Source organism: Terrapene carolina, unplaced genomic scaffold, assembly GCF_002925995.2.
Source record: "Terrapene carolina triunguis isolate 2854851 unplaced genomic scaffold, T_m_triunguis-2.0 Scaffold62, whole genome shotgun sequence".
Classification (NCBI taxonomy): Eukaryota; Metazoa; Chordata; order Testudines; family Emydidae; genus Terrapene; species Terrapene triunguis.
This window is the reverse complement of record NW_020664413.1, coordinates 7,527,543-7,547,328: the sequence shown is the minus strand read 5'-3', so window position 1 is coordinate 7,547,328 and position 19,786 is coordinate 7,527,543. Positions and strand designations below refer to the sequence as shown.

General features: G+C 43.7%; 1 protein-coding gene across 1 annotated transcript in view; it reads right to left on the bottom strand.

The window, feature by feature from the left end:
* Window positions 1-19,786, bottom strand: part of GLI2 (GLI family zinc finger 2) — a 251,937-nt gene that overhangs the window by 46,620 nt on the left and 185,531 nt on the right. The window contains exons 4-5 of the mRNA XM_024197581.2: window positions 6,759-6,961; window positions 4,160-4,351 (exon numbers count right to left, since the gene is read on the bottom strand). Coding sequence (XP_024053349.1) covers window positions 4,160-4,351; window positions 6,759-6,961 — 395 coding nt within the window. The remainder of the gene's footprint in view (window positions 1-4,159; window positions 4,352-6,758; window positions 6,962-19,786) is intronic.

Here is a 19,786-nt window from a genome sequence, read left to right as displayed (position 1 = left end):
GCAGATGCTGGACATTTGTTCATTTACCAGGTGCTATCCTGGGACCCTTACTTTTTCATTCCCTGGGGCCCTATACGGCTTAACAGTTCAAGGAATTCTAATGCTTCCCTACGATCCTTGTTGAAAGGCTACATTCTTCTATTTCCAGTGCACAAGGTAACTGTTTAGAAGGTCTAACCTCCATATATAAATTGGATTCATTAGAAACCACAATTCAGGAGGATTCCAGATAAAGCACATATGGGATGCCGTTGGGCTTGCTCTGTTTTGCACATTTTTTTCTGGGCAGGAGAAAAGGGTTGTCGGCTTTTCTTAGAGTCTCACAGTCAAATCGCATTTTTATGTAGGGTGTAATTAAAAGCAATGACATTAAAGAAAAGCTCTGCATCCAGCCATGACTATTACATTGTTTATTCAGCAGACCTGGGTTCTATTCCCAGCTCTGCCACTGGCCTTCTGGGTGACCAAAGGTTTGAAACTGGGGGAAGCTGCACCAGTGAAAGTGCAGGTTCACACAAGTGCAGGATGACTACACTCTTGCTGCACCTCAGTACAGCGACATTGGGGTGATGAAAAATGCCAGTGTAGACAAGCCCTTAGTTATCTAGAAATCACCCCCAAGATTTAACTAAAGCCCCAGACAAGAGTGCATGAAAGAACTACCACGGGCAGCTGTCTCACTTCCAAATGAGCCTGCAAATGTTCAGATTTCCTCTCACCAGCAGAGTACCTGCTCTGTGTGCTGCTGTATCCAGGGCAGGAGAGGTTTTCTGCTTCAAATGTACATTTCCAAACTCCCCCCGTTTAACACAGCAGCTTTGTGTTATTGTAGCCTATTGTGCCATGTGGTGTTTAACAGCTGTTATGCTCCACCCTAGAGTTGGCTGCACTTCAGGGGAGGGTGAAGTGATTCTTGTAAAGTTTTTAAGGCAATCTGGGGATCTTTTGGAAGGAAAGGCGCTCTGTGAATGTAACATTTTATTCCAATGACATGTTTGCATTTAATGTGTGCTATTGATATTCCCGCATCAGAAGAACATCCTGTTTTATTACTAAACTATCCGCCTAGGTACTTATATGGTCACTTATTTAAAATAAATGATTGGAATAATCTGTTAAACAAAAAACGGAGTGGTGGGTTCAGCTTCTCAAATCATGGTTTCAGAACAAGCCACTTCACTCCAGGTTTTAGTGACTAGCAGTTCCCTCATCACGTGTAACTCTGAAACGAAGCCTCTGTTATCAGACAGGCTACAGCCAGCAGAACGCAAACTATGTAATATAGCCATTGCCAAACGCTTTTTATAGGGCGTAGGTCCCAATTTAGTAAAACATTAAGCATGTGGTTAAGTCCATCCCTGTTTAGCAAAGGCTTAATTTTAAGCATGTTTTTAAGTCCCATTGACTTTGGGCAAGTTCTGAAGTCCTTTGTTGAATGAGGGCTGTAGTTTACAACCAGACCCGATCTCACTGCTAGTGGCTTTGCTGGGGAGGGAGGGAGGGAGGAAAGATAAATCAGACTGTCTGAACATGATCAGAGAATAAATCCCAGACTAATGAATAAAATTCCACATGTGGAGCACAGATTTTTGGGGGGCCTGCTGGTTTTGACATGCTCTTCTTTAAAATGGCCTTGTGGAATTTCACTTCACGTCTTCATTTATTTCCACTATGGCTTAATAGCTTTGTTTCCATTAATGGAATCCAAAAGTTTACAGATGGGCTTTCCAGTCACTGATCAAGAAAGCTTTTTTAAAGGATCAAAATAATGCTGATCACAGTCTTTAGAGCTTGGCAAAACTCAACCTTCCTGTGCGATACTGACATACACGTGGCTGCATTTAATTAGGGACCTTGTTAAATGATTTATTCCAGAGCTACCTCGGAAAAGCCAGGTAGGAAGAGACCCTTCTGAAGAACAGAAAATCCCAGATGACTTTCAGATAAAAGACGGACACTAAGTATCCTACAGGACGAGGACCATGGTGCACTGAGTGTCAGTAATACGTGTTAATATTACAAAAGCCATATTTGTTTATCTAGCCAGCTATTTATCTGGCACTTCAGTGAGCTGCTGCAAGTCGCTGAAACAAAACACAATTCAAGAAATGCACTAATGATGAGGATGGGGGGGGGGGCAGGGAATAAATGCAGACCTTGAAGCCTAAGAAGACCTGCAGAGGAAAACCGAGGGTACGACTACACTACCTGCTGGATCGGCGGGTAGTGATTGATCTATCGGGGATCGATTTATCACGTCTAGTTTAGACACGATAAATTGATCCCCGATCGCTCTGCCGTCGACTCCTGTACTCCACCGCGGCGAGAGGCGGAAGCGGAGTTGTCGGGGGAGCGGCGGCAGTCGACCCCGTGCCGTGAGGACGCGAGGTATGTCGACCTAAGATAAGTCGACTTCAGCTACGCTATTCTCATAGCTGAAGTTGCATATCTTAGGTCAATCCGTCCTCCCCCCCCCAGTATAGACCAGGCCTCAGAGGTGCCCCCTTGCACCCACAGAGGTTAACCCTTAACAGGCAAGACCATGAGGAAATTATTACTGACCACCTGTTTTTCTTTTTAACAAAACACCCTGTCTTAAGTTTTGGGCCTAAGGGCTGTGGTTGTGGGGAAGGGCAGAACAGTATGGAGAGAAAAGATCAGGATTTTACATATAGGGTATAGCTACACTGTAATCACGGGCTGTGATTTCAGCTCGCATACTCATACCTGAGCTAGCTTTAATCTACTTGAGTAAGTACATTAGGCTTGGCTACTGGAGAGTGAAGCCGTGACATCATGGGCTTCAGCATAGGCTGTACAAGCCCACCCAGAACTATGGGTAAATACTTGGGTGGCTGGCCCATCTGATGCCTGTGATGCTGCAGCTTCACTGCTATTGGTCCTCAAGATAGCCAGATTAAAGCTAGCTTGGGTATGTCACACCCGATGATTGCAATGTAGACATACCCTTAGAATCCTGGTCCTTGGTGAATCTAATTGTTGATGGCAGAAAACAGCTGCAAAGTTTTTATTTACAGATTGTTTTTATTTAGAAATTTAGATTAGCTTTTATCACTGCAGCCTCAGTGCAAAAAGAAGTCAGTTATAAAGCAATGAAACCTCAAAGTCTTTAAGTCTGAAAGGTCAAAAGTAGAATCTCTAAAGCAGTAATGGATCGAGACAGACCCTCAGTTTCAATGCCTGAACTAATCCATGAGCCAATCAGAAGCATGGGATCAGAGAGTCATGCTGGGTTCTCTCCTTGTGCATCAGCACCTCTAACAAACATTCCACAGGCCACATCATGCCCTCAGTGCTGCCTGTGCAGCCCCCCCATTGTCTTTCATGGAGTGAGACACCATGAGGGGAAAAAATCTTACATCTTTAAAAATCAGTGTAATCTAATCTGAAACTACAGCATGAACTATAATTGTGAGGTTATAACATGGACGGATTTGCTATAGGGCAGAGCCGTGGGTGCTCACACTACATTTTCATGCCTTAACATGATTTTATTTCTTTTCAGTGTAACCTTAACTCTGAATTTTCTGGGTTTAGAACGTCTGATTTGGGGACAGTTACAACCCCCCTGTAATGATTTTTACCATGTACTTTCAACCTTAATTCCATTTTAACATAGTTTTTGTCTGGGACTTTACATTACCATAGGTCCTAAAGGCTCCAACCAAGATTAAAGTCCCCTTGCACTCGGCGCTGTGTAACACATAATGAAAGGCAGCCTGTGCCCCCAAAAGTTTACAGTCTAAACAAAAAAGACAGACAAGGTGGGAAAGGAAACAGAGGCACAAAGAGGTGAAGTGGCTTGTCTGACATCACACTGCAGGTCACTGGCAGAGCAGGGATAGAGCCCATGCCAGTGCACTATACACCATGTTGACTCCCATGTATTTAGCAGCCAAGGTGCCTCTCCAAATGGTCATGATTGTTTTTTATATATGGATAAACTTTTTTAACTCAGCTTTTTAAATCAGTAATTATAGTGCAGCCTTGATGTTCTTTAACAACACAGAGAAACCACACACAATAACATCTGCTTTCATCCACATGGAGAACAATTCTCTAGGCTCCAGTAAACTTCCCCCAGAGGAACCCTCTGTGAGCTGCCCCCAAGCGAGGGGTAGGCACATTCCCTACTCACCATCTACAGGGCTGAGGTAATCATGAAGATGCGCCGTGCTAGCTGCTCCCCCACTCTGCATCAGGAGGTCCCCGTAAGGATTCGGATGGCTGGCCATGAGCGTCATCTGGTGATAGTAGTCGGCAGGGTTGGCTCCTGGAGGGGGAGGCGGCAAACCAAAGAGGCCTCTCTCTTTTAGATGCTCATGAGCCACTGTAGAGGCAGAGAGTGAGGAGACAAACATGGGGAAAATGTTCTCACAGTAAGTAAAACTCCAGAGCTGACATTACAGTCTGCCTCAGAACCCCCAAGCCCTCTTGTTACGACTCAGTTTGGTGCTTTAGTGACGTGCTTTTGGGTGTGTTTCTGTGGAGAAAAGGGGCCTCTGCATTCTTCCATTTCCGCAAATTTATAAACAATCTCTCATTCCCCCTTCTAATAATCCTTCCACATGAAAACAGAATCCACTGCAGGGAGGGGTCTGGAAGGCCTGACCAGCCCACAGCAAAAACGCTGTCAGCATCAATTTTGGTGCCTATTAGCAAGGAAAAAGACAAGTAGAGTCCAGTTAACAACCACAGCGCAAGGAAATTAAAGCCGAGATCTAATGCGGAGAGCTAGGTTTAGTGTCTGGCAGTGTAAAACCATTTTGGCTGCCAAAGCCAATTACACTCACTTTCTTCCTGCTGTAATTTTTCAAACCTGCCTCCCCACCAGCTCTCCATTAACTTATTTACCATGGCCTAAAAAACCCCCAACACAATGCCCCTTTTAAAATGCCAAATAATGAAACTCACTTTGCAAGGCGGTGGAAAAAAAAAATACATGAGCAATAAAACCTCTCTGCTGTATGCTGAGAGCGGAGGTTTGGAATCTTAACACTTGCTCGGGTGAGCAAAACCTAATTAACAGGAACAGAAGAGCCACATTTTAGGTATGCATGTGCCTGTATCTATCCAAGCTATTTACGTGGCCCTCAGTTACCGCAGCATCTAAACACTTCCCAGTCTTTTGATAGATATATCCTCACCACCCTGATGTGAGGTAGGAAAGTGCTATTCTTCTCATTTTACATACAGGGAACTCAAGCACTGAAAGACTAAGTGACTTCCCCAAGGTCACAGAAAGTCTGCATTGGAGCAGGAAACTGAACCCAGAAGTCCTGAGTCCCAGACTATCACCCTAAACACTGGACCATCCTTCCTCTCTATGTAGATATGTACAAGGTACAATTTTGATTTCACATACACACTTTTTATATTGATTTCTTATGGAGATACTCCTGATGTACTCCTATGCAACTCAAATGAGACACTGACTGAATGATATATAGATATAGTGGCCAAATTCTCTACTGCCATACATTGCTGCAGCTCCAGCGTTACATATTGGGCTCCATATCTATCTATGCTTTCAAAAGGGTATTTCAATGTTTTCTGAAATTCTTTACTGAAGCGCCTCCCATTTTTCATTTCCTCCCCTCTCCTACCTCAAATATACAGCGTTTAACATTATCAATCACTCCGTAAGCCTGTGTGATGTCTCAGCTCACTGAGATGGGGAAGGTAGGAACTGTACTGAATACAGCCTGCATCTATACTCTATGCACCATGCACACGTTTTCACATCCCCTTTACTTGGGCAAGGACTATTCTGAGGGGATTACTCATTGGGGGGCAGGGGGAGGCAGAAATAATGAGGAAGGAGGGGTCAGGTGGCCTCTCCCCACTACACTAGGGCACCCATCACATGAGAAAGGCTAGCATCATGCAGAAACACTGTAGTATATAGGAACGGGGTAGTAGCCCTTTAAGTAGATTTTTAGTCCCCTAGTGAGCCCTCCCTGCTGTCTTCTATTGCAGACGCCACAAGAACCCAACTGAGCAGCAGCGTATATCCGTAGTGAGGCCTTGTGTGTTTGTATATAGTTAGTAAATGTGGTTATTTGGAATCCAACTGTGTCCAAGATGTTTCCTCATATTCTTAGTGTTGTGTAAAAAGCAAAGACACAACAAACACTTTGCACAGCTGTGGCTCTGTCACAGGGCTGCCGGGGTCCCTGTGGGGACCCACTGCCAGCGAAGCTCAAAAGAGCAGAGACTGGAGTAAAAGGGTACATAATTTTAAGCAAAATATTTATAAGAGAATCCAACAGTAACAGCTCTTCTCACGCTCTGGTTTGTCAATGCAATGATGCAAAACAAATGTGTAGTTACAGACGAGGGAAAAAACAACAGCTCCCCACTTCAGAGAGCAGCTGTAGATCCTTTGCAGCTGTAGATCCTTGGGGTATAGTGAATGTAGTGCTGGTGAAAAGTGCCAGAGCTCCAAAATAGCTACAGCACAAGTAGCAGTAGAGCAAACTCCTCCAGCACCGTTGGCTACATGCTTCAACCTTGACCCCCAGAGACCACTTCTAGGCATAAGAGTTGCCATGCGCATTCATTTTCCGCCCTCTCTGTGGAGACTGCCAGCCTGGGTGCCAGCTGGGAGAAGGCCTATTTCAACAACAGTCGATCTAAGAACTGCACAACTCATTTCATGTCAGCCACTTGATAGCCTGTAGTGCAGCTACAGTTTTAAACCCTCACACTCAGTGTCAGGACAGCAATGCGCTTACCATCAGCAGGGCTGAGGCCTCTGGCAGCAGAGATCATGGAGAGAGTGGGACTGCTGTGCACGGTGCGGAGGTAATGTTCCATATGGGGGTTCATGTACGGGTGAGGGGGGTTGAAAGGCGATTCACCAGGTCCTGCTGGGTGAGGAGAAAGGCGAATAAGGGAGATGTCGGAGATAACGGGGCTGCCACTGAGGGTAGGAGGCCTGTGAAGGAAACAGAAAAACATACCGTGAATTGGTCTTCAATTTCATTAGCAACTCTTTGTGCATTTTTTCTTTAAGCCAGAGCACATGGTTGGAGAACAGGACTCCTGGGTTCTATTCCCAGCTCTGACTCACTGTGTGAACCTAGGCAAGTCATTTCAATGTGTTTGCACCTCAGTTTGCCCTTCTATAAAATAGATATAAACTGTGCATATATGTACCACTGCCATCTGTTGGAGAGAATCAGAATTGCTCTATTCTATGTCTATGTCTGATGCTGCTAATAGTGGTTGAAGAATCTCCTCTGTCTCAACTGGTCTTGGAGCAAAAGGCTCAGAGATAAATTATTGTGAAATTCACTGTGTCCATGGTATGCAGCACAGTGACATATGTGATGCCCTAGTTGGCCACCAGTTTGCTACAGTACTGACCTCGCATGGATACATGCACTGAGATCTTTGGAGAACAGGTGCTATGCAAGTGCAAGCTGGTAGAATTATTCTTTACAAGTTCTACTATGAACTTTAGAGAGAAAAGATAAAGTGTCCGTCGCCACTTCCCTGCAGGAAGGGGGAGGGGAAAGGAACCTTTGTTCTCTTCTAAACCTGCTCATAGTGAGACCATGGACTTGTCAAAACTAGAGAGAAAGAGACAAGAGACTTTGTCAGCTGGAGCTCAGGAGAGGTATATGCTTGCCAGCAAGTCAGGCAGAATTTCTGTGCTCAAAGCTTGGAACAAACTGCTAAAGCCAAAAGAAGTAGTGAATCTAAGTTTCAGGAAGAGGAGCTAGACAAGAAAGGGATGTAAAAGCTACAGACACTCGCCACATTTATGGTCATGAAGGTGAGCCACAGGATGAGCTGTATTTCTTGGTCTGTTGTGAGCAGGCCTTGAATCCCTATTTGCTCTTTTACAGTTCTTTGATCTGCCCATTTTACTAGGAGACTGCCTCAGATAGGAACCTGCACCTCCCAGGGGTTAGCAGCTGCTGCCTTTGCAATGTCTAGAAGTGAAGGAAGTTTGGGAGGGAGGATAGCCAAGTGATTAAAGCAAGGAAGGGAAAGCCAGAATTCCTGCATTCTATCCCACACCCTGCCACTGAATTGAGTGACCTGGGGCAAGTCCCTTAGCCGCCCTCTGACTAAATAACCTCACTTGCAGAAGTCAATCAAAACTTTTTCAAACCATACTGGAAGGTTTGTTTTAAGTTTTGGAGGGCAAATGTTAAGGTCAGATTTCATCATGTGTGTTCTGGTTCTAGCCTCCTTAATGCTAAATCCCTCTGTCCCTGCTTAGGCAAAGTCTCCATTAAAGTGAGAATTTGACCTGAGAAAGGACTCACTAAATGCTGCAGGTTTAGGTATCTGGACATGTCTACACCAAGAAAAAAAAAATCAGACCTGTATTTCAACCCTGGAGCAGCTCCACCAGCAGTAGCAAAGGTGAAAAATATAGTGTAATGAGGTCTCAGGTGTTTATTCCATCATATCTTCCAATCCTTATTAAATAACCCAGTGACAATAATGCATGCGCAATCTACCATACAGCCTTCATCCTTCCTATCGCTCGGGGAGAAACACAGGATCTGTATTATGCGAGTCTAGACTCAGCCCTAATGTTCAGCCCCTTCATAAACCTGCAAAGGGAGTTCCGCCAAAAAAAGCCTATAGCACCAGGAGAGGGAACTGGTGGCATGTGTTATTTATGGTGCCACAGGTACGAGTCGCACTGGATGCAGAGAAAACAAATGTAGTCCCTGTCCTGAGTAGTTTACAGTCTTAGCTACATACAGGAAACAGAGCGAAGTAACACTAGACAAAGAGGAAAGAGAGGGGTCTATATCATGTTAGATCCCTTTTAAATTAGATTTAGATCTAATGGGGGTTGCCGTGGAAGGGGGAGGGATGGAGCATGTCCGATGATGGGTTTTGAGGATGATTCTGAAGCACGATTTTATGAGGTATGGGATCAGAGACTTGGCAGCATGAGGGAAGCTGCTGGTGGGTAAAGGGTACAAAGGAGTAGTGGAGTAATGCAGAATTATCAGCATAAAGAATCTAAGAGGGTGAATGACAGGAGATGAGAGAGTGGCTGGAACAAAGGCTGAACTCAGTGGCATTGGTTTAAGCACTGGAGGGTAGCACATTTTATGCAGGATGCTACATAAGAATATTTAAGTATTCCCACGATTGTGTGTGCGTGCGCATCTGTCTCTCTGCATGTGTATGTAGCCACAAGAGTGAAGCTCTCTGAGTGGCTTAGAACACGCCACCTGAACCTCAAGATACATATTTCACCCTATACTGTCATATGCATGTCAACAGTTCAGGTGCCTTTTTATTTATTTATAATACTTGGATATCCACAAAGCCACACAGAATAGTAACACAAGCTTTACAGCCTTTTTCAGCAATTTATGAGGGTGTTTGTCATTGTCTTTCTGATAAATAAGGGCTAGTCTACACTTACCCGGTAGTTCGACGGCTGCGGATCGAAGTTCCGAGTTCGATTTATCGCGTCTGGTCTGGACGCGATAAATCGAACCAGGAAGTGCTCGCCGTCGACTGCGGTACTCCAGCTCAGCGAGAGGAGTACCGCGAAGTCGACGGGGAGGCTGCCTGCCGCGTGTGGACCGCGTCTGAACCGCAGTAAGGTCGAAGTAAGGTATGTCGAATTCAGCTACGTTATTCACGTAGCTGAATTTGCGTACCTTACTTCGATTTGGGGGGTAAGTGTGGACCAGCCCTTAGTAAATCTTGCAAGTGTTTGAACACTTTTTGCTGATGTGTAATACATTAAAATGTCTTTTAAAATATATATATATTGTTCTAAATACTCTCCTGTAGTGATAACGTCTGCCTCTCACCAGTGTAAAATACAAGGCAACAAAAAACTGTCATTACAAGGGTATATCAGTATCCAAAACACACACACACACACACACGTTTTATTGGAATCACTCTTGATTCACAGTGCAATAATTGAAAGCAAAATCAAGCCCATTATATTTTATAGTACTGAAAGACAAACTTATGATCACATAGTGATTTCAACCTCATAACCTGTTACTAGGTCATTTTGTTACCAAAATTATGTAGGTGACTTAGTCACTTTCCAAAACTGCCTTGTTCCAAACTGCGTGGCCTGTGTACATAGCACAGTGTACTGTGGCTGGTTAACATCCTCTGTATTTCAGCCATGACATCATCTACAATAGCAGCACGCCTGCAAGGCTCAGCCAAGCTTGAGCTAAGATTTGTGTAGCAGTCGAGGTTGCTGCTAATAAGTCAACTGTGTATGAAATCTACCAATTTATTTCGGGGGGTGAGAGGGGGGTGGGGAAGAGAAGTGAATCAAAGTCTCTGTTCCAGATTTAGTTTCACATCATTTCTAACAATCTCCACCGCCTCATCTGGAAAAAATGAAACGGGTTTAAAAAAAAGTGATGTCATTAAGAAAACATCTGACTAATTTTTCTTCTGATGAAGACTTAATATAAGCAAAGGGGAATGTAAATTAAAAGCAGCCCCAATCTACCCCAACCCATGGAGCCTGGCTTAATATATAAGCCATGAAAAGAGTTTTCTTACATATACAATAAGTTCCCTCTTTCATCAATACTCAGCGCTTCTCCCAATGGGGTTGTGAACTTCTTTGATGCAGACTTGAAACTATGTATTACTGGGTTTATGAGCCTTCTGAGGCTACTGTGATCAAACTGTGAGGCCGACACTGAAAATGCATTTAATAATATGCAGGGCTCGCTATTCATTTTCTCCATGTGCAGAAGATTTTGAGTCCCTCAGAAGAGGAAAACTCCAGCCTGGCCAAAAAGGTAAAGTTGGAGAAAAATGACCAAGATGTCAACCAAAATGCATGCAAATGGAAATGCAACGGGCAATAGAGCACAAGGTTAGCCTGGTGGTTAAAGAAATGGACTCAGACTCAGAGGTCCAATTGAACTGGGTTCAATTTTCAGTTCTTCTACAGACTTCCTCTGTGACCTTGGGCAAGTTACTTAGCTTTTCTGTGCCTCATGTGTAAGGCTATGGTCTACATTGCATGATTCTTTCAGCGGCATGTAGCGTGTGTACTCGAATAGCCCCCCTAGCATGGGTTTAAATAGCAGTGTAGACAGTGAGGCATTTAGGTGAGTAGAGTATAGACATGCTTAAAGGATGTGGGTATGTACTCAGCTCTCTTTGCTCAAGCCGTGCTTTACACTTCTGTTTTTAGCTGTGTTGTGACCGATTGCCTCCTATCTGCTGGAGCTTTTCCCCGCCACAAGAAAAGACTGCAGCAGTGGAGAAAGGCTCTGCAGTGGGAAAAGGCTCAGTCAACCCCTTGCTGCTAGAGGCTTTCCCCTCTACAGGTAAGGACTCTGGCAGAGGGGAGACAATAGGAAAAGGCTCTGCCAGCTCCCCACTGCTACAGCCCTTCCCTGCTGCAGGTAAAGACTCCATCAGCAGGGAAAGGCTCCGGCAGTCTTGTAGCTACACACTGTAGTGTGGACACAACTTGCTTTTCACTGCAGCATGTAGCTACACATACCCTGCATGCCACCAAAAGCAGTGTATAGTGTAGACATAGCCTAAAAGTAGAATAGTAATACTCCCGCTCTTTATCTGTCTCATCTATTGAGACTGTAAGTTCTTTGGGGCTGGGACTTTATATTACTATGTATGTGTGTAGTGTGCCTAGCACAATCAGGTTGCAATCTCTGTTAGGACCTCTAAGTATTACTGAAACACAAATAATTATAATAAGCAGCTCAGGAATACTGATCGCTTACCATGACAAGTCTCAAAGTAGTATGGCTATCATCAACTACCAACTAATATTAATCCTTAAGAGTACTAGGGATAAGGTCCTCCATTCCTCAGGTCACTGTCTTCTCCCCACAAGTTGCTTTCCCATTTCACCAGTAGCCATTTGCTCCCCCTCTATTATCGTTAATTATCTGAATTCTAGTAAGCTCCTGAAGGCCTCAGTTTAGAAGAGTGCCCCACTGTGCTAGGTGCTATACAAAGACATAATGAAGAGATAGTCCCAGCCTCAGAGAGCTTACATCTAAATAGACAAGATTGACAAAGGGTGGGGGGAAAAGTATTATTAGCTCCCTTTTACATCTGGTGAACTTAGGCATGGGGAGATTAAATAACTTGCCCACAGTCAGAGAGGGAATCTGGGGCAGAGGTGTGAACAGGATCCAGGTCACCTGGTTCCCAGCACGTTTCCTTAACTACAAGGCCAAACCTGGTCACCTTCGGAGCTTTTCCCCTGCTGCAGTATCCCCATCCCTGAAAGTGCTTCCACCCTGTTACTAGTCCTTTCCACACCTGCAGCCTGGCTGCCTCCCCATCTGTTCTCTAAAGGTTGAAGGGACACTGGCGATCGTGACCATCTATGCCAAAATTTGACCTACATATTTGACTGACAAGGTCAGGCCATGTCCTGTCTCCAGGGACTATATCCAGCTTTGGCATGGGCATGGATTGAAACAAACAGCTCTCCACTTTCCACCTCTAAACAATATGATCCCAACTGTTTGGCTCTCCTCCTCATACCTCATTCCATGTTCAGGAAAGTTCTGGACCATCCCTAACAAAAATACATGCAGCATCCACCCCACACATCACATCCACAAATGCAACCCCCCCAGGCTGGATCACCTAACAGGAAGAAAAGGGCTGGTTGTAGGCAGAAGCTGAGGGTGCTTCAAACATTTCCTTAATGCTCTTTCCCACAGACTTATGACATTAGAACACATTTGTAAAATTATTTACTGTTCTCGCTGTTGGACCCTAGGATGGCATGAAGAAAACACCTGACCATGCATACTGAGGGAGAATCCAGGATCCACTGAAGTCATCTGCAAAACTGCCACTCACCGCAACAGGGCCAAGATTTCACCCTATGTATATTTCCATCACAGCTGGGGCTGCACTTTGCAAATAGGCTTTGGAAATGGGAGTGTTTCCCTGAGGCTCCTTTCAAATTCCCAACGTATATCATTAGCAGTCAGTTGTTATGTAGTGATTTACATCGTCCAAGAGGCACATAAGCGTTCATCAATTTACCCTCCCAATGCCCCTGGGAAGCAGAGGTTATTTGTTATCCCCTCCCCTGTCTTTTTAAAATTTTAAACAGACATGGGAACTGAGGCGGGGAAAGTCAGTTGATTTGTCTAATGCCAGACACTGAGCTGGTGGCAGAGCTGAGCTCTCAGGCCACTGACTCCCACTTCTCTTCAGATCAGTTATCAACAAATTATTGTTGATAGCTAGGAGGGAACCGCCTTGAAAAACGCACAGGGCAGTGTTGGGGTTACTAGATATTTCCCCCTTGCTCCAACAATCTGCAGTCTATGGAAGGGAACCGTTAGGCATCTGCAGACATGGGTATGAAGCAGCAAACATTTCTTGCATTCATGGGCAGTGATTTTAGAGTCCCTTAGGAATATCTATGACCAGGATTGGGGAAAAAGGGGGGAGATCTCTTTAAACATTGATGGCATCAGGAAAAGTGCCTCTCAGAACATTATTTGCAGCCTAGGATTATTTCCACAGCTGTCAATAGTTCTCTCCACCGGTGCATTGTTCTCACCTACTTGTCAGCGCTGAAAGCCACCCTGCTGTTTCAGGGTCTGATGTACATTCCTCCACAGATGCAGGGAGGCGAGGCAGCTCAGCAGTTGGCGTGTGACAGGACTGTAGGAATAGCACCAGCAGCAAGAAGATCTATTAACAGTTGACACTTGACACATAGAATCAGTGGGAAACTAGGAATTTTTGGTGGTTTCCTAGGGGTCTAGTAACTCCCCAATTGTACTTGCATCAAAGGAAAAGAAAGCTGCTTAATCTTCTTACCACCTGTGCCACCCTAGTGCAGCAAAACAAAATCAGGGTAAATAAGTCTGTTGAAATCAGTGTCAATTCATCTGAAATATGTAGACAACTCAAAAGCAACTCAATTAGGCAATAACGGCCATCGCTGGTAAAATGAGGGTCTGGCTAGAGAATCTTGCCTGTATGCTCGGGGTTCTGCTGATCGCCATATTTGGGGTCGGGAAGGAATTTTCCTCCAGGGTAGATTGGCAGTGGCCCTGGAGGTTTTTCGCCTTCCTCCGCAGCATAGGGCAGGGGTCGCAAGCTGGAAAATCCTCTGCGACTTGAAGTCTTTAGATCACGATCTGGAGACTTCAACAGCAGAGTTAAGGGAAAGTGGGGGGGTCAGCTTTTGTGGCCTGCATCATGCGGGGGGTCAGACTAGATGACCATATTGGTCCCTTCTGACCTTAAAGTCTATGAGTCTATGAGTCAAAGGAATGCATTAAACACGTAGTCAGTAAGAGCCATATTTGGACAGTGGCCTCATGCTAAATGGCAATACTGGGTCTCTTCTTTGGCACTATGGTCAACTGACAGGCTTCTCAGCAGGACACAAAGCTTTTATCAAGTCTCCGTCAGGCACTTCAACCAAAATGGGGGGGGGGGGGAAATCCACCTATCCCTAAGAACCATTTACAGTCTCTACACAAAAGAATAAAAGGACACAAATCTGACATCAGGAATCATAACATTAAAAAACCAGTAGGAAACACTTCAGTCTCTCTGGTCACTCAATAACAGACCTAAAAGTGGCAATTCTTCAACAACAAAAAACTTCAAAAACAGACTCCAACATGAAGCTGCAGAACTGGAATTAATTTGCAAACTGGATACCATCAGATTAGGCCTGAATAAAGACTAGGAGTGGTTGAGTCATTACAAAACCTAAACCTAATTTCCCCAATACTAATTTCTCCCTACTGTTACTCACACCTTCTTCTCAACTGTCTGTAATGGGCCACTCTCATTACCTCTTCAAAAGTTATTTTTCCTCCCTTGGTATCCTGCTGTTAATTGATTTATCTCGTTAGACTGACTTCACACTTGGTAAGGCAACCCTCATCCTTTCATGTATTTATACCTGCTCCTGTATTTTCCACTCCATGCATCTGATGAAGTGGGTTCTAGCCCACGAAAGCTTATGTCCAAATAAATTTGTTAGTCTCTAAGGTGCCACAAGGACTCCTCGTTGTTTTTGTTCATTGTGTAGCAGTGTCAGATAGAAAGGGCCTAAGAGGTTTGGAAAAATCTGCTCCCCCTGAATAGTAACACAATACTTTGCTATAGCACCTTTCATCTGAAGGTCTCCAACTGCTTAGTACTGAAGGAGAAGTCATGGGCCTGATCCTCACCTGGCATCTTCAAAATGGACTCTCTCCTTTTACTTAAGTGGAACTGCACTGATTTACACCCTTGTATGTCTTCACTGCAGCTGGTAACGAGACTCCCAGCCCAGGTAGACAGACTCATGCTAGCTCCGACTAAGCTAGCGTGCTAAAAATAGCAACATGGATGTTGTAGCTCAGGCTCTGAAACCCACCCTGGGTTTGAGCTCAGGTGGCTAGCCCCAGTCTCCACTGGAGGAGCAACCTGTACACTGCTATTTTTAGCATGTTAGCTCCAGCGAAGTTAGCATGAATCTATCTACTCAGTCTGGGAGACTTGCTCCGAGCTGCAGTGTAGTCACACCCCTGGATGCACAAACCCCTTTGTGAGGCATGTGAGGCATACAACTCCCATTTTACAGCTAGGTAAATGGAGAATGTGGTAAATTTGCCAAAAGTAACACAGCAAATAAAAGGCAGACCCAATAATAGAACCCAGGTGTCCTGTCTCCCCAGTCCCATTCTCTAGCCAGTAGACAACACTCTATCCAAAAGTGAGTGGAGGATTTTCAGTGGCTTAGTAGTTTATAGTCCTAGCCCATATGTGCCAAACATCTCAATTCAGCATGGTCAGGCCTGTCACAGATTGAAATGTCAGTAGAGGTGGTTTTGGAACAAATGGATAAATTAAACAATAATAAGTCACCAGGACCAGAAGGATATCACTCAAGAGTTATGAAGGAACTCAAATATGAAATTGAAGAACTATAACTGTAATATGTAACCTATCCCTTAAATCAGCCTCTGAACCACATGACTGGTGAAGAGCTAATATAATGCTGATTTTTAAAAAAGAATCCAAAGGCCATCATGGCAATTACAGATTGGTAAACCTAACTTCAGTACCAGGCAAATTGGTTGAAACTTTAGTAAAAATCAGAATGATCAGACTCAGAGATGAACATAATGTGTTGGGGACGAGTCAACATGACTTTTGTAAAGGGAAATCATGCCTCATTAATCTATTAGAATTTTTTGAGGGTGGCAACAAGTATGTGGTCAAGAGTGATCCAGTATCTCTACTGGGACCTGTGCTGTTTGACATGTTCATAAATGATCTGGAAAAGGGGCAAACAGTGAGATGGCAAAGTTTGCAGATGATACAAAATTACTTAAGATAGTTAAGTTCAAAGCAGACTGCAAAGAGTTACAAAGGGGTCTCACAAAACAGGGTGATTGGGCAACAAAAAGGCAGAAGAAATTCAATGTTGATAAATGCAAAGTAATGCACATTGGAAAACATAATCCCAACTATACATACAAAATGATGGGTTCTAAATGAGCTGTCACCTCTCAAGAAAGAGATCTTGGAGACATTGTGGATAGGTCTCTGAAACCATCTGCTCAATGTTCAGTGGCAGTCAAAAAAGTTAACTGAATGATAGGAACTATTAGAAAAGAGATACATAATAAGACAAAAATATAATGCCAATTATAAAGCCATGATCCGCCCATACCTTGAACACTGCATGCAGTTCTGGTTTCCCCATCTCATTAGGAAAATGTAAAGAGCAGGGCAACTGAAAATATTAGGGGCATGGAACAGCTTCCATATAAGGAGAGATTAAAAGGACTGGGACTGTTCATCTTAGTAAAGAGATGACTAAGGGAAGATATGATAGAGGTCTATAAAATCATGAATGTTGCAGAGAGAGTGAATAAGGAAACCCCTTCACATAACACAAGAACCAGGGATCACCCAATGAAATTAATGGGCAGCAGGTTTCAAAACAAACATAAGGAAGTACTTCTTCACACAACAAATGGTGAATCAGTGGAACTTGTTGCCAGGGGATGTTGTGAAGGCCAAAAGTATACCGGTTCAAAAAAGAATTAGGTAAGTTCATGGCGGATAGGCCCATCAATGGCTATTAGCCAAGACGGTAAGGGACACTACCCTTTCCTCTGGGTGTCCCTAAACCTCTGACTGCTGGGATTGGATGAAAGGGGATGGATCACTCGATAATGGCCCGGTTCTCTTCATTCCTTCTGAAGCATCTGGCACTAGCCACTGTCGAAAGACAGGATCATGGGCTAAATGGACCATTGGTCTGACCCAGTATGGCCAGTCTTATGTCATCAAAATATTTTAAAGCTTCCCTTCAAAAAGCTCCCCCAGTCCGGTGTTTTTCAATGAAGTGGACACACATCCCTATTTATGTCTCTTAGAGGTTGGCAAGTAGATGTTCCTCTCACCACTACTCACAATGGTGTATGTGAGCTGCTATGCCCCTAGGCATTACTGCTAGACACAATGCTGTTAAAGGTGTTCTTTATGTCTCTGGTGCTGGAACAGCAGCCCCACTGATCAGCACCGTAGTAGCATTACTTCTTGGAAGTGAATCCCCATTGGGATGAGGGTATGTGAGGCCACCAGAATTTGGAGGAGGTACTAGTGGTTCTTAGGCATTTTAATTTGTAAATAAGTGCAGCAAAAAAATAGTGCCACTTTCATTTTAATTTTTTTTTAATAAATTGGCAGAGCGGATGCTTGGGCAGCAGCCCAACTTCCACTGGAGTTGTTTATGCCATGAACTAGGAGTAGAGCCATTTCCCAATGCCCACCCTGTCCGTCTTGCATGAAATCAGCTCGGGTGTTCCTGGAAGCTAATCCAACACCAACATAGTCTCTCTGCAAGTGCCTCTCTGCCACCACTGCCCTTCATCGGCCCACACAGTCAGAGACAGTAGTGATGAGTTAAGGCTGGATTGAGAGCTGATCTAAAACATTTTCTGTGCTCCAACAGGGGTCGAAGAGTATGGAAATGGGGGAGGCATACCACTCTAAAGAAAACTTGGGACCTTCTTTCCCATTCCTGGCTTTAAAATCTAGGAATCCCTTATAATTTCTCTCTCATTGTGAGCATGTAATAACAACTCCACCGCAAGATTAGATGTGGTGGAGAACGTTGGTTTCTCTCCTCACAAACACTATCCCCTTGCCTGGCCCACCATCCCAGATGCATGCTAATAAGAGGTAATTTGGAGTAACATTGAATTAATAATGTGATAGTTAAAGAACTTGCATTTTTGTGAAATAATCTGACCAGGTTAAATAAAAGCCCTGACAGAAGGACAAATAACCAATGCAAAAGTCCCATGACTAGTTTAAATTAATTCTTAAGTGCCAAATGCATTCATTCTGTGGAAGACAAAGTGGTGAATACTTCCCAGTTGCTTAATGGAATAAGGACACTTGCAAATGATTGTTTTGTTGGGTTATAAAACTTCACATTTTCTACTGAGAAATGGATATAGACAAGCTGTTAAGAAACAGAAACTGTACATGGTAAGTATTGCATTTTTGTTAAAAGTTAAAAAAAACAAACTTGTTTCCTAAAATAAACAGTCACCTTTGGCCTGATTTTCAGAAGTGCTGACACCCACAACTCCACACAAAATCAATAGATAATGACGGTGCTCCATACCGTATCTCTTAACTTGCAAATGCCCACATATGAGACACAGTCTTTGACAGAGACCCTAAACGAGGAATGCCAACAAATTATTCTGCAGGAAACAAACTGCTGAGAGACTCATTCCTTCAGCGAAACTAACTCTTGATAGAACCTGCATTTCATAATTGTTTATTTCTGAGGTGAAACCATTTTCAACAGCCAAAGTGAGTGGACACCACATTTATGAGGTAACTTTGGGACAGCAATGAGTGACATCCCTCAAAATAAGGTACGTTTGAGAGGTCAAATCAGGGACATATATAATTCACATCAAATTCATGTGTGATTTGAACATTTATGGAGAATTTTTTTCATTTTTAAACTTAAAAAGCAGCTGATGTGCAACTCAATATCTGCGGGGAATGAGTGAGGGATATTAGCTGTCTTGTGGCCTTGATCAACTCCCATTGATTTTAATGGGAGTTGGATGAGTCTGTCAATTGGGTGACTGGTAATCCTTCAAATTTCACATGTAACTAGCTGGAAATTATCCTGTAGAATGACCTGATGCTTGAATATATGGCTCCCAGCTTTACAACACCTAGCAAAATTGTAGGCTAGCAACTCAGAGACTGTCGGTGAGGCCCAATAGATAAGGCACTGGACTAGAGTTCAGAAGACATGGGTTCTAATTCCCAACTCACCTGCTATGTGACTCTGGGCAAGTCATTTTAATCTCTCTATGTCTCTATTTTCCCATCTGTAAAATGGGGATAAAGATGCCTCTTTTGTAAAGTGTTTTGAGATCTACAGATGAAGACCATTATATAAGGAGCAAGGTATTAATATTGAATTGGCAACTAATTTTACCACTTTCAAAAGACAGTTACAGAGGTTATCAACAGAACTGGGTGAAAATGGTGAAAGCTTTGCTGCAAAATTTCACACACAGATTTTCACCGTTTGGGTTTTTCTTCACTCTCCTCAAATTTTGTGTTTGTGCATTGAGAACATGCACACACAGAGAGAGAATTTTTAACAGTGAGGGTGATTTCCCATTGGAACAGCTTACCATGGGAAGTGGTAAATTCACCACTTATCTTTAAATCAAAATTGGATCTCTTCCTAAAAGATATGATCTATTACAACCAT